The sequence below is a fragment of the Antechinus flavipes genome, chromosome X (assembly GCF_016432865.1).
Source record: "Antechinus flavipes isolate AdamAnt ecotype Samford, QLD, Australia chromosome X, AdamAnt_v2, whole genome shotgun sequence".
Classification (NCBI taxonomy): domain Eukaryota; kingdom Metazoa; phylum Chordata; class Mammalia; order Dasyuromorphia; family Dasyuridae; genus Antechinus; species Antechinus flavipes.
In genome coordinates this window covers 14,175,634-14,199,997 of record NC_067404.1, presented here as the reverse complement: position 1 = coordinate 14,199,997, position 24,364 = coordinate 14,175,634, and the positions used below count along the sequence as shown (strand labels likewise).

The window sequence follows — 24,364 nt, the reverse complement described above, 5'->3', positions numbered from 1 at the left end:
AAATATGAGGCGCGGTTCTCAGCCGAGAGGGTGTTGGGAGGGAGACCATGGGAGGTTTGAGGAAGGAGGGAAAAGTTTGGAAAATTTGCTTTGTTGAGTGACTTCCCTGGGGATTACTTTGCCACAGGGAGAGTTAATTGTCTGCCCGACTGCTGCCCCCGTTCCCAGTCTTCACCAGCTGAATTTCTATGTACTTTTTAAAAAACCCAAATCCAATTTTGCCTCCTCCAGGAAGCCTTTCCTGATCGTTTCCCTGCTCCAAGTCTGTACTTTCCTTTCTCTTACTGAACTTCCAGCCCTCGACTTTTCAGTTTTCTCCTGTCCTTAGAAAAGTTCTTGTGGATTCTAGTTCCGTCTGTGTAAACTTGGCACAAGCTCAATTTTGTTTCTTCCCTAAAGCTACATCTAGTCCTGTGCATACGACAGATGGACTGGAATGGTCCTGCCCTACTTTTTATTTCTATCTCCTATCCTGTTATTCCCTGTTGAGTTCCATACTTCAGCCCACATGCAAGCAGTCCAGATCGAATCCCTGGGAGTGCGGATGGGGCGAGAACACGACCTTAACTTAGGGACTCGCTCCTAATCTCCCAGCGGGATAGAGCATTGATCCATATATACATTTCCGTGCCTTGCAGAGGGTGCTTTGCAACGAATTGGAATGAAGACAGTTGCATTTGCTTTTCCACAGCGACCCACGTGGTTTGGGGGGTCGGTGAGTTTGCAAGTTAGCCCCTAAAACGCCCGCAGCCCGGCGGGGGTCCAGGAGGCAAGGCCAAACGCCGCCTCTGCCGCCAAATTAGTCCGCGGCTCTGCCGTCACTTTACGCAGCTCTCTAGGAAGCGGCTCCCGCGCTGCTAGCAGAAGGGTACTTGGGCAGGTCCCGGGATGCTTGCCCCTTCTCGCCGCCGCCGCCGCCGCCGCCCGGCTGTGGTGAGGTCATTTCCTCAGGAGGCGGGGCCTGGGAGGCGTGAAGAAAAGGCTGGGGGAAAGAGAGGAAAATTAGCTAGTTTTGTTCTCAGGGAAGGCGGCATCATGACTAGCTACCCTCAACCCCCGGAGGAGACCCTCCAGGCCCTCCGAGACATGGCTAACCGCCTGAGGATCCACTCCATCCAGGCTACGTGTGCTTCCAATTCAGGGTAAGGTCCCATTTTTCGTTCTCCGTGGGGAAAGTTTAGCCAAAGAAAAGGCGCTTTACCGTTGCCCTTCCCCTTTTACTATAACACCCCCCTAATCCCCCCCCTCGCCCTTCCCCTGTTTGAGGTGAATCGGTAGCTCTGGATAAGCGGAGGGATGGGAAGCTCAGGCGCTCTCGGTCTTGTTTTTGAGTTTTGAGGCGAGGGTCTCGCCAATTCCTTTGTCACGTTTTGCTTTCTCGGACGCTTTATTGTTCTGTTGCATGCGATGGATGGGGCGGATGATGGGAGCGGGGGTGGGGTGTGTCCGTTCGGCCACCGCCCCTTTCAGCCACCGCCATGTGGAAACAGAGATGGGAGATGATTTTGATCTCCCCCCCAAATCCTCCGCGGGCGCGTTTGGGACCCTAAAAAGCCAGGCTGAGGGAGGCTGTGGTGGGTGTGTCTCGCCTTAGCATCTTCCCAACTGAAGCGTCCTGACGAGGAGGGGGAAGTAAAGTGGCAACTTTCCAAGAAAGAAAGAATAGAAAGGAGCAGGTGTCCACAGTTCATTTCATTCGTTTCATTTCACTTTTTGGGGGGAGGGGGTTGTATTTAATTTTTCCTAATTATGTAATTTCATTCTTTTATGAAACAGGAATCCAGATTTCAGTTCTTTGAACTTGTTTTGGAGGGAGACAGGGAAAACCTGTTTTCTCAATAATGGAGAGAACTTAAATGACCTTTACTTGGGATTTTTGTCCAGATTTCTATTATATGCCTAAGATAAAGGCAACTGTTGGGGTCACATTGATTTCTTTGATAAAGACCGTCTTTGGGGACTTCTGTCTTAAGATGGCTGCCGAAACAAACAAAAAAAGGGCAGGATGCTCACCTCCCTTAGACTTACTGTAGCAAAAGTCTGAAAAAAGCCAACCAGCATCTATTAAATATTTATTATATTTCAGGCTAAGTACTGGAGATTTGCACCAGATTGAGTAATGATCCAAAAATGCAGTGAAAAGCCACAGCAAGGGGTGTCTAAGGCAGAACAGCATTGTCTGCCATTCGCCCACAAGAAAGAGGAAAGGGACCCCTAGCAAAACCTACTTTAGTGCAAGAGGGAGACTCCCAGTGTCACCAGAAAAAGACCAGAGACATATTGACATATATACATATATACCACACACACACACAGAGTCTGCAAGGTCCTTTCAGGAGGCAGCAAGAACACAGGACTCTATTTGATATTCAAAAAACAATTGATTTGAAAAATGAAGAAACGAGCATTTAAGAATCACAGGATTCCCTGAAAAACCTGACTTAAAAAACAACTCATAATAGTTGACATTTATATAACACTTACCATGTGCCAGGCACCGTGCTGAGTGTTTTGCATTTATTATCTCATTGATTTTCATATCAACCCTGGGAGATAGGCACTATTCTTCTTATTAAACAGATGAAGAAACTGAGGCAGACTTAGCCAGGATCACAGAGCTAGTAAATATGAACTTAGCCCGGCACTTTATTGCTGTTTAGCTGCCTAAAAAAAGCCTGAATATTCTAATTCTTTTTGATCTCTCAGAACCAGAGGGCAAAATAAATAGATTTCAGCATTCACTTCCTAAAAGGAATCCCCAAAAGGAAACGTTCCTTTTCCTAATGTCATGGCCCAAATTCTGAGCTTCCACATCAAAGAAGAAATACTGCAGCTTATCTAAAAATAAGCTATTTAATTATCAAGAAGTAATACTCAGATCACAGAAAACCTGACAGCTTCTGCTATATAATAGAAGAGAACTTAAGAGTACAATATTTCAAAAGTCAAAAGGCTTACCGTTGAGGATATAATTTACTCTGCAAAACTAAGTATAGTCCTATGGGGAACATGGGATGAAGGATTTTAAAGCATTTTAAATGGTGAAAAGACTTTATTTGGGATGAAACAAAGTGAAAGGACTTACACAGCTGAGTAAGAGCTTTAAAATGCAAACACAGAGTCCCGAGAAACAGAAAAGGAAATTTATTGGAGCATTTAGAAGAGGTTGTATATGATGCATTGCTAACATTCTAAAGGGGAAAAAAAGAGTCCCCTCAGAACCTTGATGTTTTCAAAGGATGTTGAAGGAGTCGAATAAAAAAGCCAGAAGGTTGGGTGTGGGTGTGGGTAGATTGGATTTGTTCTGAGGGTTCAAAGAGAAAGAGGTGGGCGGGTAAAAGGAGGGAGGCTGGGATATGGAAACAGGGAATGCTGTTTCTAATAAATGAGGCAGAAGTACTTTTTAAAAAGAGGAGAGGGTAGGGGAAATGGGCATCGGAGAAACGACACCGTCATCTGAAATGGACAAAGAAGCATTGTATGCACACACGCAGACAAACGCACACGCATAGCAGAGTTTGGCATAGAAATACATCGGTCTCAACAGGGAAGCAGGCAGGGATAGGAGAGGACGGTTGTGAAGGAGAAAAATGTCAGGGTGGGAATAGTTCCAAGCCAAATAAACTTCCCGATCCCAAAGGAGATGATAAAGAGAGGGGTAAAAAAAGCCAAGTAAAGAACTAGAATCTGAAGAATAACAACGACATTTTGGTAAAGAAATAGAATTTAATATTATTACTCTGGAAAAAATGACAAAAGAGAATCGTACGTGTTTAATTAACCTCTAGGGGAAGGGGAGGGGTGATGGAGGGAGAAAAATTTGGAGCACCAAGTTTTGCAAGGGGGAATGTTGAAAATGATCTTTACACGTGTTTTGAAAAACAAAAGGCTGTTATTACATAAAAAAGAAATGACAAAAGACAAGTGTCTTTGTCCAGGATTCTCTAATGGTGTGAACGGACGCCGAGTGAGGTTGTTAGGACCAGAGCAGTTTATACAAGGATAGCAAACATTGTAAAGAAAAATGACTTTGAAAAACGTAAGAACTCTGATGAGTGCCGTGAACCATCACCGAGAACCTGTTATTGAATCCTATTATTCACTTTCTGACAGAGAGGTGATGGAAAGGTACAGAAAGACATACATTGTTATAGATGGACACATGTGACTATGTTTTGCTTAGTTATTACAAAGGTTTTTTTTTTTTTAAATGGGAGGATGGCTTGGGGAAGAAGAGGGCTTAATAAAAGGAATGTCAAAAATAGGATCGATGAAACATTTAAAATGTACAGAAGAAATTACAGACCAACAGGATCAATCAATCAATCCATTTATTTTTTATTGAATTTATTAAATACCTACTATGTGCCAGGCACTGTGCTAAGCAGTGGGGATGTGAAAAAGGAGAAAGACTGTTTCTGCCTTGAGAGTGGAGGAAGGAGAGTGTACCAAGCTTGGCGGACAGCCAGAGAGAAGGTCTGGAGCTGAGAGATGAAGTGTTTTATTTGTAGAATAGCTAGGAGGCCAGTGTCATTGGAACAAAGAGTAGGTTTGTAAGGTAAAAGGGGATTGAGTTATGAAGGGCTTTGAGCGCCAGATGGAGTATTTTGTATTTGTTCCTGGAGGCAGTGGGGAGCCACTAGAATTTTATTATGTTGGGGAGGCGTGATTGAATCTCCATTTTCTAAGCTGAATGGAGGCTAGATTGAAGTGGAGAGAGACTTAAAGCAGACCTCCTTTTTCCCCAGTAGATATTGTGGTAGTTCAGATGGAAAGCGTTGAGGGCGTACACTAGGGTGGGACAATGGGAGAAGAGACGAGAGGGAGCAGTGGCGGTACAATATCTGGGAGATGCTGCAAAGAGAATTTTGATCAGACAATAATAGTAAAACTTAGGTTCTGCAGGAATGGATTTGCAAAGGAGGAGCAGTTTTGACCACTTTTTAGAGAATAATGGGATTGTTCTACTTATTATTATTGTTTTTATTTAATATATGATCTGAAGAAAAGGTGCTTGTTTATAAGATGGAGACAGATGCTTTAGTCTTCACAGGTGCTCCAGGGATAGCAAACAAATCAGTACTATGTATCTTTCTTATCCAAAAACTGATGAAAGTTTGGGTCAGGCACAGACTACAATTAAGTACTATCACAGGGCATCTTCATGCCTTTCAGCCATTTGCATTAATCTGCCCTATTAAAAAACTGAAGGTTCATAGCAAAGATGACCAAATTGTGTTTTATTTCACCGTGTCCTTTAGGCCATTCTTGTCTACCCACCCCAACCCTCCATTCCCACTCCTCTTTGAGTTTTCTTTCTCTCCTTTTACATCAAGGTTCTCAACCTTTCTTGGGCCATGGACCCCTTAGGCAGTCTAATCAAGCCTAAAGGACCCATTCTCACAATGCTTTAAATTCATAAAATACATAGGATTACAAAGGAAATCAATTATACTGAAAAATATTATTAAATATTAAGAAACAAGTTCACAGGTTCCAGATTAAGAACCCCTTTCTTCATAGAGATAGCCTTATTATTTGTTTTTTTTTTTATTAAAGCTTTTTATTTTCAAAACATATGCATGGATAGTTTTTCAACATTGATCCTTGCAAAACCTTGTGTTCCAAATTTTTCCTCTTCTTCCCTTCATCCCCTTCCCTAGATGGCAAGTAATCCAATATATGTTAAATATGTGTAATTCTTCTGTACATATTTCTGCAATTATTGTGCTGCACAAGCAAAGTCAGATCAACAAAGAAAAAAAATAAGAAAGCAAAATGCAAGCAAACAACAATAAAAAGAGTGAAAATACTATTTTGTGATCCACACTGAATTTCCATGGTCCTCTTTCAGGGTGTAGATGGCTCTCTTCATCACAAGATCATTGGAACTACTTGAATCATCTCATTGTTGAAGAGAGCCATGTCCATCAGTTAGCCTTATTATTTGAAAGGAAATGAGAAAAATAAGTATACAACTATCCCTTTCCTATCACAGGGGTAGTAGGGTGGTGATTAGAAGTGTCACACCTCTGCTGCTGGAAAATTTGCATAATTTTTTGGCCCTCCCTTTGTACCAGAGAGGAAAATCTGAATTGTTATGTTATTCAAAGATAAAATATGTTGCTATTATACAAAACTGTAAATATATTTTATACATTTCTGATTTTCTGAACTTTTTCTATGTGGTCTGTTGGTCTTTGTATATTGTCTTATGGCTTCTGCAAACCTCCTCCCAAATTCCCATTTAATTGCTTTTGCTGACACTCAATATATCAGAACAGCAGTGGGGTAAGTCACAATGTGGAAGGGATATTTGTAAGCTTAGAGGCATCAAGGAGTCAAAAGACCTGGGTTCTAGTATGTATTAACTTTGCCACCAAAAGTCAGAGAGATCCTGTGCAAGTCACTTGGTATCTCTTAACCATAGTTTTTATTAAATCAAAAAAAGATTTATTTTAAATGCCTTCAAAGTTCTAGGCATTAGAAATGATGGAATTAGGTGATCTTCAAGGTTGTAGGGCTACAAATTTGGAAGAAATCTTAGAGGTCATCAAGTTTAACTCAGACCTAAAAAGGAAGCCCTTCTATAATATCTTGTAGTTATTTTTTGGTCTTTTCCTGGGAGACCTCCTTAGGTAACACAAAGTAGGAGATTAAATATTTGGTTGATTGAAATGATTTCCAACTGAAATTTGTCTCTTTGCAACTTCCACCCACTGCTCCTATTACAAAAATTTTAATCTAGGCTAAATATCCTCACTTCCTTCCATTTATTTTCTTTTGAGATGTTCTCGAGTACAAATCCCTCATCTTGTACATGTGCAATTGATGTCTTAACCTAAATGAAGTATTTTATGTTTATTTCTACTAGGATCATAGATTTAGCCTCCTGGTTGGTCTTCCTGCATCATCTCTCCCCCATCCCACTTCATCCTCCTCAGCTGTCTAATTGATTTTTCTAAAGTACAGGTCTGACACTGTCCATCCCTTTCTCATATCCTTACCTCATTTAATAAATTTTCATAGTTCCCTGTTGCCTTGGAAATATCAGGAGCTCTTCTTTTTAAAACCCTTCCTAACCTGCCTCCTCCTATATTTACTGTCTTCTTATACTTTACCACCTTCTATATATGCTATAATCCAACGACCGTGGTCTTGCTATCCCTTAATCAGAACACTTCCATCTTCAGATTTCGGGTATTTTCACTGGCTGTGGAATGCCATTCTCTTCATCTCCATCTCGTGACTTTTTTAAAGTCCTGGTTAAAATCCTACCTTCTACTACAAGAACCTTTTCTGATTTCCCCTTAATGTTAATGCCTTTCCTCTGTTGATTATCTCCAATGAATTCTTCATAGATCTTGTTGTAATAATACATGATGGTTTGCACATTGCTTCCTTTGTTAGATTGTGAATTTCTTGAGAGCAGGGATTGTTTTCACCTTTTTTTTTTTTTTTTGGGAAACCTAGCGCATAGCATGGGGCCTGGTGCTTCTTGACTTGCCTTGAGGAGTGATCTTCAAAATTATTTAGTCCAAGAGGAAAAAAGCCTAGAGAGATGAAGTAATTTGCTCAAGGACACATAGGAAGCCATATTGGCAACTAATAGGTGTCACAGTGCACAGAATATTAGACCTTCAGGCAGAAGATCTGAATTCATATTCTGCCTCAGGAGCTTACTAGCTGTGGCACCTGGTGCAAGTTACTTAACTTTTATTTCTCTGTTTCCTCAACTTTGAAACAAGAATAGTAATAGCACCCACCTCCCAGTGTTATGAGGACAAAATGATGTAATTATGTGAAACACTTGGTAAATTATGAAGTGCTTATATATAAATAGCATTTCTATAATGCTATTATTTTTATTAGTAGTCGTAATGTAATATGATTTCATTATGTGATAATATAATTAATGTTGTTAATTAATGTAAAGATTACATTAGTAGTAATGTAAAAGTTAAGATTTGAACCTAGGTCTTTTGACTAGCATCTTTCTGATCAGCAGTCTTTCTCCAGTATCACATATTTTGTCTCAACATGCTGAAGCACCATTCTAGTTTGACATTTTGGCATGTCTATCATCCAATATGTTAGCTATTCTTCTATCTTTGTCTCATATAAAAATCTGATACACATCCTTGATGTTCTTGATTCTCTAATGTAGGAGAACCTTTTTCTCGGATTAAGCAATACCTGAAGACAGGCTGAAATTCCTTACCAAATGGGTGGTTTAGTTTTACAGATCCTTGGGATACTTAGTACTTGGTGTGATTATTTGCTTTATATTTATCTCAATAGGAGACAGAATTCCATTGAGCCAATCAAGTGACTTTTAAATTTTAAAATTTAAAAAATTAAAATTTAAAAAAATTAAAACTACAAACAGGAACTCTCATGATGCCAGTCTATGAACTCTCTCTTCCTTTCCCTTTTTAACTTGAAGAAAAGAGTTGTTTTTAATAAGAATGATGTTTTTTATATAGTCAGTGAATGGACATAAAATTTAGTTCTCAGGATTAGATTTTTCCTTCTGTAGATTTCTAAAGAGATGGTGGTTTTGCTTGTTTTGCCCCCCACCCCCCATGTTTTGTGTATATTTTATTAGAAATTGTTCTTAGTACCAAATACAAAGCAATTAAAAGCACATTGATTTATTAAGAAAGAGAAATATCATTGATCTTCACAGTACATTCAGTACTTCTTGAAAGAGGTCAATATTGTATGTTTGATGTTCTAGTGGATTTAATATTTTTTTAATAAACTTAAATAAATTCTTCACTTTCTGAAAATGCCATAGATCATAATTCAAGTGAGAGCAAACCCTTGATGCTCGTCAAGCCATATTCTAGAAGATGGATTTGCTTTGCATATTGTAGTTGCTTGATTATTTTTGTTTTGATTTGAGAAGAGTACAGTGGACAACTTTGGTGTCTCATGATTTTAAAGTATAAGGCAATACATGCAATAAGCTTAAATTAGGAAATCGTTCTTGGTTTCTTCCCTTTGGCTAGTCATCATAGGCTGGTAGAAATGGTTTTGTTAGTCTGAGAAGCCTTGTGCTTTAAGACTGATCAGCCAATTGTATAATTTATCATGAGTAGTTTAATGTATAAAAAAAGAAAGTATCATTTTTCTTTCAGCCACCCCACATCCTGCTGCAGTGCCGCTGAAATCATGTCTGTACTGTTTTTTTATACAATGAAATACAAACCAACAGAGCCAGGAAATCCAAGCAATGACCGATTTATTCTGTCAAAGGTAAGAGTATCTGGACACTGCTACTAATGAGGGCTCTTTGAATATAGATGGAAGTTCTGGGGAAAAAAAAAGATGTCTTAATATCTGGGATGAATTACCTTGACCTTTTATGTTGATTTTAATAATAAACATCTTTAACCTGAAGCTTTTAACTATGAGGTACTATTTTACAGCAGTTTGTTCAATTTGCTTGTTCCTACTTTGATTCTCTGTAGTTGGGTGAGGCATGATCAGAAAGGTCACCTTTATTCACACATGGGATTCTAGTTGTATATGACTCAAAGTCCCAAGTTGCTCTTGCTTCTTTAACATGGCTGGGTGGCGGGCTGGGGGAAAGGGAATATTGGTAACCGATAAGACCAATTCTCAAGATTCTTTTTAAAAAATTTGAGAGTATTTATTTTACAGATTATGAGGTGATATACCTAATGCAATTGTAATTTAATATCTGCTACTAGTGCTTTACTTCCTTCATCTCCATTCTTACACTTTAAATTTATTTGCATATGTATATACTTATAGATGCTATTTCTCCCTAGTCTAGTTATTTCCTATTTTTGATTTTTCAAAACCTCACTAGGAAATTAGTTACAGAATTACTTAACTGGGAATACAGTGTGATCGAGATTGGAGGGAGGAAGAGAAATAGTAATTTTTGCCTCATAGATTTAGAGCTAAAAGGAATGTCCAAGGTCATGTAGAGACCCTCATTTACAGCCAAAGAAACTGATATTAATGACTTATTCAAGGTCACGTAAGTGTCCTACAGAATTCAGACCCCCGTTTTTTTGACTTGAAATCTAGTACTCTTTCCAAGACTCCACAATTTTAGTTTTCAGCTGGGAATGAGAAATTTATGCACTGATATCTAGTCCTTTTATTTCCTACAAGGATATTGTGAGTGTAATCCCTGTGGTTTTTTTTTTAAATTAAAATCTTTGTTGACTGGAGAACATTTGTAAAGTCTTCAATTTGGACCTGAGTGAACTTTATTACTAATGAGATTCCTTAACAAATGCCACTGGAAGCTTTTTTTTTAACAAATGAGAATTCTCCCGCAGGGTCATGCAGCCCCTATCCTGTATGCTGCTTGGGCTGAGGCTGGGGATGTTAACCAAGCTGATCTTTTGAACCTGAGGAAAATTGACTGTGACCTAGAGGGCCATCCTACTCCTGTAAGTTCATTTTTGTAAAGTCTCTGTTAGTTTAACTGACACTCATAGTGGGGGAAGAAGGGTATGGAGTTTTTGCTAATGATTTAAATTTAAGTAAATTCTTATAATTGGGGATTGGAATGAAGAAAAGAAGAAGCAAATGCATGTAGTAGTAGAGGTAGCTGGGAGATGTGAGAAGCCCTAGATATCAGGGTTGCCATAGAGGAGCAGGAGAAAATGAATCCATCCCTGCCATTTGCTTGCAAAATATACAAACAAACAAGAAAACAAACCAGGGTGTGGCTTGCTTTTGTACCCATGTTTTTGTTTTCATTCTATTTTTTGTTCCAAAAAAAGGGAATTTCCCCTTTTAACTAAAGACTTTTAAAAAGTGGCCTGGAACACTAAGACGTTAAGTGACTTGCTTATGGTCATGAAGTTATTGTGTGTGAAAGACAGGGCTTGAACCCAGGACTTCTTGCCTAAAATAAGGTTTTTGAAATCATCAGCCTAGGAAATGTTATGTTACTATTCTATTATTTCCTAATATTTTACATATCAGGGGTTAGTAATAATACTATTTGTTGGACATCATCTTTCCTTCCAAGAGCCTGAGATGCTGTGGATACAAGTTTAAACATTTAGTCTCAAATTACAAGCAGAAAAAGGGGGGGGCAATTATAACTCACATTTTAATAAAACATTTCAAGGTATACAAAATACTTTCTTTACAACCACCGGTGAAGTAAGTAGTAGGATGAGGGGCTGGCAAAGAGAAGAAACATTATAGTAAAGATTCACACAAAGAGTAAAGGTGGCAAAATTAAGGGAGTTAGGATTCACATGAATGAAATATACATATATATTTATACATGTGTGTATATATGTATGTATGTATGTATATGTGTGTGTGTGCATATATCTATACATGTTCTTTTTACCAAACTCAGGTTCCTCCATTTATAATTAATCCTCTATAGCTAAAGCTTGTTTTGCTTGCAACTATTCCTTCATTTATCTTTTTTCTTAACAGCCCACCTCTGCTCTTTCCTTCTCTCTATTCCATTTTTCCCTGTTGATTTTAACTCTCCATGTGTGTCCAGTTTTCTTTTGCCTGATTTGGATCAGCATGAGAGTATCATATCATGCTTGGACTCCTCCTTTCCATGTTTATATATTCTTCTGATATACTCCAGTTGTGAGAAATAATTCCTCCCTCTTCATCATTTCTTTTCTTGTGTAGTCTCTTATTCTTCTCTTTTTAAATTCTCTCAAATCAGACCCAAAAAAGCACAAAATAAAACTAACATCCTGAGTTTATCTTTTTTTTTTTTTTTGCTTTTTCATTGTTCCAATAAAGTAGCATTTTGAAGTGACAATGGATATAAATATTTTCTCATCATATAGCCAGCCCCTTCCAATTTCTCCAATGTATTTACTTTTCTGGATTTCTCTTATCTTCTATGTTTACATTTCAAATACTCTACCCAACTTTAGCTTTCTCAACAGTAATGCTTCAAAGTCCTCTGTTCTACTTAAGGGCCTCTTTCTCCCCACTGCAGCATCATATTCAGTTTTGCTAGGTAAGTTATTCTTATAACTTATTCAGCTCCACTTTTCCCAGTGTTAAAAGAAAGTGGATAGACTCTATTATGCCTCAGATGAATCCATAGAAAGAAGGTTGGCAGTCATGATCTTAGACAAGGCAGTAATAAAAATAAACATTATTTAAAAAGATAAGTTGGAGATACATTATGCTTAATGGCACCTCATAGGTAGAGGATTCTGAAAAGATGGCAGAGAAAACTTTTGACTCTCCAAATTTCCTCCACAAAAAAGACAATCACCTCAAAGCAGCAGAAATAAACTTGGGGTAAAGTAGTTATCCTCCTAAAACAATTTGAGAAGACCCCAGGAAAGACCAGATCTGGGGTGGAGGTTTGGCTTGAGTAAAGTTTGTACACCTACAGGTCAACTCTGCAGAATCAACAAACAAGCCTTGGGGGTAGCTGGGTTGTGAGAGGTAGCCTCAGCTTTAGAAACTTTCATTTTGCAGATAATGTTGGGGATATGATGGCTGAGTAAGAGAAGATTGAAGGATCTTTCACTGTTGAGAGATGCCAAGCATAGCTGTGCTGACCAGACCCTTCTGGCCTTATGGCTGCAAGGAGAAGGAACTAGCACATACCTAGTTTTAATTCTGAAGAAGAGACTACAGCTGGAGTTTGCAGCCACTGGATGGCCCATAGGGAGCAAGATCATTTGTGGGACGCTGGAGTTGGGGGTCTTAGCTATAGTTTAGATATGGGGAAGACAGCCTAAGATTGTGCCCTGAGATAGACTTCAGAAAATAAGTTATAAGGACTGAGGCTTGGAGCATCATTCCCCATTTCTCTGGATTAGAACTTCATTACACTAATAGCTGATAAAACCAAAATAAAACAAATAAATAAAATGAGTCAGCAAAGGAGAACGAACTCAATAACAGTTACTATACAGATGGAGAAAATCTGGGTTCATAATCAGAGGAAGATAATGGAGGCTAAAAAGCCTTTTCTTTTTCAATGAGAAATGTCAAACGGTCCCTAGCACCAAAAGAATTCTTGGAAGGACTTTAAAAGGACTAAAAATTAAGAAAAAAATAAGAACAACCCAAGAAAATCAAAGAAATTATGAAAAGAAAGTCAGTAGACTGGAAATAGAGAATCAAAAATTTAAGGAATAAAATACTTATAAACTAGAATTGGGCAAGGAGAAGATAATGACATTCTAAGACATCCAAGAACTCATAAAACAAAATCAAAAGAGTGAAAAAAGTTTCAAAGCTCCCAGGTTAAAGAGAAAATATTGAAAACAATAAGAAAAAAATTTAAATATCATGGAGCTACAATAAGCATTACACAAGATCTAGCAACTACCATGTTGAAGCACCTTAGGGCTTAGAAGACTATGATTTGTAGAGCAAAAGAGCTGGGATTATGACCAATGATAATTTGCCTAGCAAAATTAAATATAATCCTGAATGAAAAAATAGGATTTAATACATGGAAAGACTTTCAAGTGTTCCCTTAAGGGAAAATTCAACTTCCAGGAGAAATATAAGGTTAACACTAAAGACCAATTATAAGGAATTCAATAAGATCAAATTGTTTACATATATAATCAGTACTCTTAGTCATCATTATGTGGGTAGTTTGAAAGAAAGCTTAGGCTATGCTGAGTAGGATGGGACAATTCTAAAAAAAATACAACTGTGTAGGAAGAGATAAAAAGGAAGAATTACCTCATACAAATGAGGCATAAAAGGGAAAATTGCTATAGAAAAAGTTAGTGGGAGAAAAGGAGTGCTGGCAGCTTATTCTCAATGAAAATGGGTTAAAGAGGGAAGAATATATATCTATTTATTTATGTAGAAGGGTATAACAGTCTTCTAAGTTTAGAAAAAATAGGAAGGCAAGGGGTTAGGGTCGGGATAGAGGATAAGGGAGGAACTCTTAGAAGGGTAGGTAGGTTAAGGAATAGAAGGGCAAGATAGCAAATAGAAATAAAGCAGAGGAGTAAGGAGGGATAGGAATAGGGTAAGAAGGACAGAGAGGAAAATAGGAAGAAGGAAAATGCACAACAAGTAATTGTAGCTTAGAATGTGAATGGATTTACCCACAAAACAGAAACAGATGGCAGATTCAAAAAATTTGAATCTAACTAGACGTTGCTTTCAGGAAAATTACAAAAAAGAGATGAACACAAAGATAAAATAAAGAACAGGAATAGAATTTAGTATGTAAAAAAGCAGGAATAGTAATCATGATCTCACACAAAGTTAAAGTTAAAATAGATTTGATCAAAAGTGAAAAATAGAGAAACTTTGTCTTAGCAATATTATTTAAGACAGTATATAAATACCTGAGTATTTTGCCAAACTTGTCAAAATACACAGGAACTATACGAACATAAACACAAAACACTTTTTATACAAATAAACTCAGATCTAAAGAATTAAAGTAGTATTTATTGTTCATGTGTAGGTAATGTCAATATAATTTTCAAAATAAATAAACAGATTAGGTAAAACTATCAGTCATCCCAATTAAATTACTAAAAATTATTTTACTGAGTTAGAATAAATATTAAGAAAATTCATTTGAAAGAACAAAAGGTCAAGAACTTCAAAGAAACCAGGGGGGGGGAATGATGTAAAGGTAATAGATTCATTATTATCAGACCTTGGGAGAGCATTGTTAAAGTGTACAAAAATTAATTTTGATTATTTTAAGTTAAAATTTTCTTGTATAAATAAAACCCATGTAGCCACAAACAGAAACAATGCAGAAAATGGAGGAAAACTTTCATAGATAATCTCCCAGATAGGATGTGATTGATGTTGGGGTATAGGAGCCACCTGCCAGTGGCTGCTGGAGGTCTAACTCAGACCTATAGAATGGATCTCTTCATGTGAGAGGATGATGATGATACAAGGAGACAGGCAGTTGCACTCTCTGACCTCTCCACTGAGAGGCAGTTGATTGACCTCCCTCCTTCTCCCTCTTGCTTCCAATTTATTTCATTCCCAATCCACAAGGAACATCTGCGTTAGTAAAGGCTGCTTTGCAACTCCTTCAAGTGTTAGGATTCACAGCTGTGGAGGCTTTTGGAGAATTGACCTGCCCCTTCACCTAGGCATGGTCCTTAACAGATTGAGGTGTAATATTGCTGTAATATAGGAAGTGATGAGCTGGTCAATTTAGAAAAACATGGAAACACTTAGATTTACAAAGGAAGATGTGATCCACCTTTGGAGAAACAGATGATAAGAGGAGATATGCACAGGCAGGTCTTACATATATGGGTATGAGTGTCTGTATGTACATATGTGTATGTTTATAGATATATATGTATATGAATATAGATCCATGCTTAATTGCAGCCTTCTTTAAGGTGATTATGGGGGTGGGAAGGGAAAAAAATTTTAAAAGTGCACTGCAGAGAACTTAAAAAATCAACAAGGGAAGCAAAGAAAAGCTGTACAGTTTGGAAAACAACGTGCAGTATTTATTATATAGGTTTTATTCAAGTGAAAATTGATTGTTTTGTATTGAATCCTCTTTTATGGTCTACTGTGTACATGGAAATTAAAAAATATTTTTCTCATTTTTGTATTTAAGTTTAAAATAAAAAAAAATCACACAAAAAGATACCTCCTAAGGAACTGCATAGCATATAATTACTTAAAGGCAAAACTAATTGAACTGCAAGGAGAAATAGGCAGCAATTCAGCAATTGTTGGGGACTTCAATGGGCCTCCTGCTTTTTCTTCAAAAGACTAGTAAATACATAAGTCATTATTTAATTTGATCAAAAAGAAAGAAAAAACAAATCACTAAAATTGAAAATGAAAAAGGAGAAATGATAAAAGGTGTTAAAGAAATAAAGGAAATAGTTACAAAGGACATATGAAGGAAGGTGGTATTTGCCTCCAGAGAAGGGACTGACAAATAAAGATATATATAGAATTATTTTATATATATATATATGTATATTTGTGTCTAATGATAGCCATTTCTAGGCTTGGGGGAGGGAAGAAAAAAAGAAATGTTCACGATAACTTTATTATTTGTTTAAAAGGAATAGCAAGTTGTATATAATAGAATTGCAATTTCATGTGTTCTTTTTGTGTTCATGTTAATTTTTTATTATGTTATGGCAATGTTTGGTTTTATTCCTCAAGTTAAAAAAGAAACCATTTTGCCTAATTATGTGCCAACAAATCTTATGATCTAAATGAAATATATGAATACTTGTAAAAACAGGAAATACTTAGATTAATAGAATAAGAAGGAGACTTTACACAATTTGATCTTAGAAAAAGAATTGGACAAAGCCATAAATGGACTTGTAAAGGAAAAACAATCCTAGACTTACTTAGATTGCCCTTGTATATGTCAAGAAGAACTAACTCCAATTTTATCCACAAATTATAGATAGGATTCCTACTTTTCTCTATTTTTGCAAACTCCTGTTAAATGACAATGTTGCTAATTCCTAAACTGGGAAAAAAAAGGAAACTGCTGTACCAATGTGTTTAATGAGTATTGATGAATAATTAGCAAAGAGGCTATAGCAACACAGTCAATGATTCACCGTGATCAGGTTGGATTGATATCAGGAATACAAGATAGGTTAAACAAGATAGAAAACAATAAGCATAATAAAAATATTTTATCATTTGAGGCAGAAAAAATTTGATGAAATATATCCTTTTAGGTTTAAAAATTCTTTTAATTAAAATTTTTAATTCTTTCCCTGTCCTATCCCTACCCCAGTCATTGTGGGAGGGGGAAGAGGAGAAGGAAAAAACCCCAAAACATAACATAGCTAGGTATTTAAAGATTCTAGTGTGTTTTTTCCTGTTGACTTTTCAACATTCACCAATAATTGGCAAACTAAAATGAAGGCCTATCTTCTTTCTGTTAGCTGCATGGTTTTGTGGGTTCAGAGTGATAGAATTATAGGTTCCCCCATGGACTTTTTTCCTGACCTGGTTGCTTTCTTAGCTCCCGACAGCAGACTAAGTCAGATGCTCAATCTAGGACAATACTTTTAAGAGCCAGCCACACAGCTACTGCTTGCTTCTCTTCCACCTCCTTCCCAGAAGCTGTGTGGCCACATATGTGGCCTCAACTCCACAACTATTCTGAGTCCACAACTTGCCTTGTCTTATTTAGGTACGGGTCATTTGGGCCCCTTCCTCATCCCACCCTGGGTTTGCAATATTATTTTGGGATTAGAGGGATATGGCTCTCTGTTGGCTCTTCTTCCTGATTTCTACATAGTAGATCCATACCCCAAATACTTTATTTCCCCCCTGATTTTAATCACTGAATGGGTGTTGCCTCAGTCAAACTCAGGCCTAGGAAAGACCTCAGCTTTAAAAAGCCAAGGCCTCCCACTGCATCCAGGGCCATCTGTAGTCATCCTGATCTATAGCTGGCCACTAGACCCAGATGGCTCTGGAGGGGAAAGTGAGGCAAGTGACTTTGCATCGTTCTCCTTCCCTCAAATCCAGTTCACTTGCACGTCATGATCCTCTTCCAAAATGAAGGACAAACAACAACAATAATACTTTCTTATATACTGTCTCAATTAGAAATTCACTTGGGTGGGTCCTAATTTAAAAATGCTAATACTGCTAAGGAAGGTTAAGAAGCTTACTAATTCATATATTAGTGTAAATTAGAGAGATCTCTTTTCCTTTTAGGGCCAAAATGAAATGAACAACACTAAGATAGTGAAAATTAGGCAATTTTGGATTTTGGAGCATTTCACTGGATAAGGAAGACATAGGAAGTTAGCTCAAATTTAAGTCACTGACAAGAGGTTGGAATTTGTGGGTCTGGAATAAGGGACCAAATTGTTCAGGAAGGAGGAAAACAGCATGGGGTTGTTTAAGGGTCAAATAGAACAACATATAAGATACTCTATAAATGTCATATAAAGTATTAAACTTCTATACAAATATTATCATTCATATTAATTGTTATAAGAATAATTAGGAGATCTAGGTTTGAATCCCTCTTAAGAGGTAGGCAGATGTCAGACAAAAACAGTTGATTTCAAAATATTGTTTAATGCCAGTGCCCTACCCGGCATCAAAGGGCAGGAAAACACTCATCTTCCATCCCGTGCTGTGTGGTACCAAGAACTTGGGTAATACCATAGGTCAGCTGCATTCAGGATTATTATATAAACAGACAAATTTCACATACACCAAAATAGAGTAGCCCTTTTTGTGGTGTACAAGAACTTGGGAAACAAAGTAGATGTCCATCAGTTATGGACAACTAAACAAATATGTGAACATTAGAAAAGATGAATATGATAACTACAGAGGAAAGACAGACAAAAACTTCTGCAGTGAAGTAAATGGAACTAGGAAAACAATATACACAATACCTATAGCATTGTAAATGAAACTGAATACTATAATTAGAATGATCCCAAAGTTAATCCAGGGCTAAGGGGAGAGTGAAAGACAGAGACACAGAGACAGACTGACAGAGTGAGACAGAGAAATATGAGAGAAGAGACAGAGAAAGAGAGAAATATGAGGTAAAAAGATAGATATGAGAGACAAAGACAGAAAGAGAAATATGAGTGACAGAGAAATGTTAAGAGAAAAAGAAACAGAGACAGAGACAGAAAGGGAGAGAAATGAGAGACACACACAGAGAGGAAGACAAGTATGATGAGGAAGAGAAACCAGACTGAAAAAGAGAAATATGAAAGAAGAGACAGAGAAAGAGAGAAATAGGAGGCAAAAAGACAGATATGAGAGACAGAGACAGAAAGAGAAATATGAATGACAGAGAAATGTTAAGAGAAAAAGAAACAGAGACAGAGACAGAAAGGGAGAGAAATATGAGAGACACAGAGAGGAAGACAAATATGATGAGAAAGAGAAACCAGACTGAAAAAGAGAAATATGAAAGAAGAGACAGAGAAAGAGAGAACTAGGAGGCAAAAAGACAGATATGAGAGACAAAGACAGAAAGAGAAATGTGAATGACAGAGAAATGTTAGAGAAAAAGAAACAGACACAGAGACAGAAAGGGAGAGAAATATGAGAGACACAGAGAAGACAAATATGATGAGAAAGAGAAACCAGACTGAAAAAGAGAAATATGAAAGAAGAGACAGAGAAAGAGAGAACTAGGAGGCAAAAAGACAGATATGAGAGACAGAGACAGAAAGAGAAATATGAATGACAGAGAAATGTTAAGAGAAAAAGAAACAGACACAGACAGAAAGGGAGAGAAATATGAGAGACACACAGAGAGGAAGACAAGTATGATGAGAAAGAGAAACCAGACTGAAAAAGAAATATGAAAGAAGAGACAGAGAAAGAGAGAAATAGGAGGTAAAAAGACAGATATGACAGAGACAGAAAGAGAAATATGAATGACAGAGAAATGTTAGAGAAAAAGAAACAGACACAGAGACAGAAAGGGAGAGAAATATGAGAGACACAGAGAGGAAGACAAGTATGATGAGAAAGAGAAACCAGACTGAAAAAGAGAAATATGAAAGAAGAGACAGAGAAACAGAAAAAAGAGACAAAGAAATATGAAAAGACACAAAGAAATGAGAGAATATGAATATACTGTCAATTATAATTGATGTGTTAGTTTCATTGAACTACTTTTTTTCTCCTTTGTTACATAGAATGGCTTACTGGGCATTTTTTTTGTTATGCAAAAAGAAAAGCTGTCCCTAAAAATGCTTCTTTTTTAAATCAAGGAAGGACATGTACATAGTGCTTTGTAAGTCAAGTCAGTCCATAAACATTTATTAAGCACTGACTATGTGTGAGGCACTGCACTAAATATAAAATATTAAAATATAAGATTTATATTTCAAATAAAAAAGCTATATTTTTATAAAACTTTGTTTCATAAAATATAAAATTATAATATTAAGGTACAACATGTGTCAGCTTGTTATTAAACAACTAATTTCACAACAAACTATTAAACATTGAGTAGGAGTTGTACTCATAGGAAGGAATCTGAAGGAAGGAAAGGGTCATGCGATAAAAGGCAAATGGAATAAAACTGGGAGAGAAAAGGGAAAAGCCAAGACAGGGGACAGGTAAGAGAAAGGCGGATTGGTGGCACTGAAGTACCTATTAGCAATAGAGGGACTAGAAGAAAAGATAGATGGAGACACTGAATAATTGGGAAGGTAACTAAAAGCAAGTCTTTCTTAGCTGGTGGCGATGACCCTGAATTCATGCTGGAGTCAGGAAGACCTGAAAGTTCAAATCTGGTCTCAAACACTAGCTATATGACCCTGGACAAGTCACTTAATCTTGGATTGCCTCAGTTTTCTCAGGTGGTGAATAGCACCTCCCTCCCAGAGCTATTGGGAGGATCAAAGAGGTGATAGTTGTAAAAAGCCCTTTGCCTGGCAGAAGTAAATTCTATACACATGCTTATTTCCTTCCCTTTCCCTTCTTATCCTTTATCCTTATTTTGAGAGCTTTGGCATCAACTCTATATCTTTGTGTCTGAGCCTATTTATTCTTGGAAATGGTATTCCTTGCATGCTTTCATTCTAATTTCACATGTCTTTAACATAGTGCTTATGTAATAAAATTGGTTTGCTTTAATTTCTTTTTTTTTTAATAAAAAATTAAAGCTTTTTATTTACAACACATATGCATGGGTAATTTTTCAACATTGACCCTTGCAAAACATTCTGTTCCAAATTTTCCCTCCTTTCCTCCACACCCTCTTCTAGATGGCAGGTAGTCCAGTATATGGTAAATATATTAAAATATATGTTAAATCCAATATATGTATACATAGTTATACAGTTATCTTGCTGCACAAGAAAAATCGGATCAAGAAAAAAAAACTGAGAAAGAAAACAAAATGCAAACAAATAACAACAGAAAGAATGAAAATGCTAGGTTATGGTCCACACTCAGATCCCACAGTCCTCTCTCTGGGTGTAGATGACTCTTTTTGTCACTGAAGAACAAGTGGAACTAGTTTGAATCATCTCCTTGTTGAAGAGACCCACGTCCATCAATGATCACATTGATCATTATATGATCTTGTTGCTGTGTATAATGATCTCCTGGTCCTGCTCATTTCACTCAGTATCAGTTCATGTAAGACTCTCCAGGCCTCTCTGAAATCATCTTACTGATTGTTTCTTACAGAACAATAATATTCCATAACATTCATATACCACAATTTACCCAACCATTCTCCAGTGGATGGGCATCCACTCAGTTTCTAGTTTCTTGCCACTACAAAAAGGGCTGCACAAAAAGGAAAAGGATGGGATGTGTATTTCCACAGCAGTTATTCTTGTGTAATCGAAGCTTCAAATATACCATTAAATCTTAGAATTCAAAAGCAGGCAAACCTAAACATGAACTCTAAAATCTACTTTCTTTAGCTTTTCTGGTTTCCATCTAAGAAAGCAAATTCTCTTTTGAAAACAAAAAACCTTCAACATACATACTAGATGCCTGGTTTGTACGTGGTTGACTTGGGGAAATCAGCAAGTATTTACCATGCTTTGCATTTTCTTCTTGACTCTTAAGTTCCATTTAAACTGCCATCTGGAAGGGAACCTTGGGTTTGTATAGCTGTGATCTAGAAAATGAACATCAGTAACAGTTTGGTGAGAGAGTGCATTTGTTTTTTGTTTTTTGTTTTTGTTTTAATTTGTGTATACAGAATAGTGATCTATTGTGGGGAGCTGCTAGTTCACAAACTCTCTCTGCAAATGACAGTCAGCAAGTATTCTGCAAGTCTGATAGTCTTAGGAGTTTCCTGGGCTATTAAGAGGTTAAATGCCTTGCCCAGGGTAACATAGCTAGTATGTTCCAATCCTGAGATTTGGACCTCAAATTTCCTGATTCCAAAGCTTTTTTAAGTGCTAAGACAAAAACAGAATAAGCCAATCTGTCTTGTCTACTGTAGCTTGATAGTATGACAGTTCCATGTTTTCAAATGAATTCAATTTGTCTTTCCTTCTTTCTATGATAGAGACTTTCCTTCGTTGATGTGGCAACTGGTTCTCTTGGTCAGGGACTCGGTGCTGCCTGTGGAATGGCTTATACTGGCAAATATTTTGATAAAGCCAGGTAAGAGATTGAACTGTAAGAGTAAGACTACTTATTCATTTGCTTTCTGGAAGAATTTTCCTTTTGATCTTTTTTTTCCACTTTGGAAATCCAATGGATATCTTCAGGTAAAGATTATACTAAGTAGAAAGGTAATAAAGGGCACCAGATCTTTAAACTATTTCTAGAATCTCAGATTAGATTGTAAGTAATCTGCTTATATTGCAAAATCTGGCTTTTGGGGACATTTAACTCTTGCTTTGTATATTTTTATCCTTGAAAACACTGGTAAAGATCTAACCCAGTGCAGGGCTTCATAAACTTTTTTCCACTCTCGACCCCTTTTTACTGAGAAATTTTTACTCAATCCTGAGTATATATGAATATAAAATAGATCTACAAATCAAACATTTAGTGATAATAAATAATAATTTCACAACACCCACATTCAGTTATAAGATCCCATATTGGGTCATGAGCTGCAGTTTAAGAAGCTAGACTAAGCCTAAAAATAGCACATTACAGTTTTACAAAGACTTTTTGGTTCATATTTACTAATATATACTGAGATGGCATAGTATAATGGAGACGAGGCTGATTTAGAGGCCAGGCCTCTACACCCATTGGCTTTGTACGCTAGGCAAGTTATTTGAAACCTCTCGTTGCTCAAGGCAACTTTCTGACACGGCAAATTGCAAAGAAGGTGCCAACCTGCATTGGTAGAGGGAGATTTCTTCATGTGGAAGTTTCTCATTCCAGTTCTAATCTTTATTCTTTGTTGGTGTAGAACGAGCCTCTTCTTGATTTCTGTGGTTGCATTAAGGAGGAGAATGGGCAGTACTGTAGAGGCGAATAAGGGCATCAAAGAGTAATGTATGATGTATTACTTGTCACTGCACCTATGTAGCTGAGTTGCCGTGGTCACAGGAAGCCCTTGCTTGACAACCATTCTTTTGAATGCTTCACTATGCTGGCATTCAGACAGCAGACATATAGTATGTCACTCTACTCAAAGCCCTTCTAACTTGGTATAACCTACTAGAGCTTACCCTCCACTAACCTGAAGTATAGGCCCCTTAACATTTAAAGATGAGAAATACAATATGGTGGGTTTTTTTTAAATAAAAATGAAACTGCATTAACTCAAGGAAAAAATGTATAAACTCAGCTGCCTTTCCTTTGTTCCTTATTGTCACTTATAGAAATTGGCTTTTGGGAAAATTGGATTTTTTCCCCTTTCCTTTGTGGTCCTGAAGTAATAAAAACCCTAAAGATGAACTTTAGAATTCTTTTAGTAACTCTTGGCAAAAATCTACTTTGAGTGCCTAATTTTTTTGTCAATATAGTATTGAGTTTAAGAAGAATGGTAATGCTGGATAACTGTCCTCAGGAAAGCATCATTTTATCCGTCTCTCAGTTTCTCTCTTGGACTGATTGGCTCATCTCAACATGCAGGGATGATGAGACTTGTATTTTTTTGGGTCCTAGTTACCGGGTGTACTGCCTCATGGGAGATGGAGAATCCTCAGAAGGTTCTGTCTGGGAAGCTTTGGCTTTTGCCTCTCACTACAAGCTGGACAACCTCGTGGCAATCTTTGATGTAAACCGTTTGGGACAAAGTGAAGCTGCTCCTTTGCAGCACTGCACAGATATCTATCAGAAGCGTTGTGAAGCTTTTGGGTAAGGAATGACCTTCCTTTTCCTAATTTCCTTTTCTTCTAGATGACATAAATCAATAAATCATATATATATAACATATATATATAAATCATATAATAAATCATAAATCAATAAAAAGTCAGCAAACATTTATCACTATGTGCCAAGAGCTGGGGATACAAAGAAAGCCATAGGACAGTCCTGCCCTCAAGGAATTCACAGTTTAATGAGGATGAGGGGGAATAACACTTAAAAAGAAGCTGAAAAGGGCAGAGTAGGGCATGAAGGAATCCTGCAGTTGGGATGGGAAAGTCCGAGGAGGTGAGAGTTTCAAGATTGATTTCATTTTGCAGAATGATGAATTTTTTGGCACTGATAAAGTCCAAGAAAGTAGTTGGGTAGAAAATGAGGAGGAGAATTCCCTGGGTCCCTCTCTTAATAAAGGTGGAGGATTTGAGAGGAAGTCTTCAGTGTCTACTCTCTCCCTTTTCTAATAAGGGTAGAAAAATCTCAGGAGCAGGGGGTGCTGAGAAAGAGGAAATTTCAGAGTTGATTTCATCTTGCAGAATAATCAGTTTTTAAATGGGATGAAGTCCAGAAAAATAGCTGAGTGGGAAATGCTAAGAAGAATCCCGTTTGCTCTCCTTAAATG

At 37.2% G+C, this 24,364-nt stretch overlaps 1 protein-coding gene across 1 annotated transcript in view; it reads left to right on the top strand.

Moving 5' to 3' along the window:
- The first annotated feature begins 639 nt into the window (after positions 1-639).
- TKTL1 (transketolase like 1) overlaps positions 640-24,364 on the top strand; it is a 35,397-nt gene continuing 11,672 nt past the window's right edge. Inside the window, exons 1-5 of the mRNA XM_051968164.1 lie at positions 640-1,142; positions 9,144-9,261; positions 10,323-10,436; positions 21,977-22,074; positions 23,542-23,733. Of these exons, the coding sequence (XP_051824124.1) occupies positions 889-1,142; positions 9,144-9,261; positions 10,323-10,436; positions 21,977-22,074; positions 23,542-23,733 (776 nt within the window). The 5' untranslated portion in view covers positions 640-888. The remainder of the gene's footprint in view (positions 1,143-9,143; positions 9,262-10,322; positions 10,437-21,976; positions 22,075-23,541; positions 23,734-24,364) is intronic.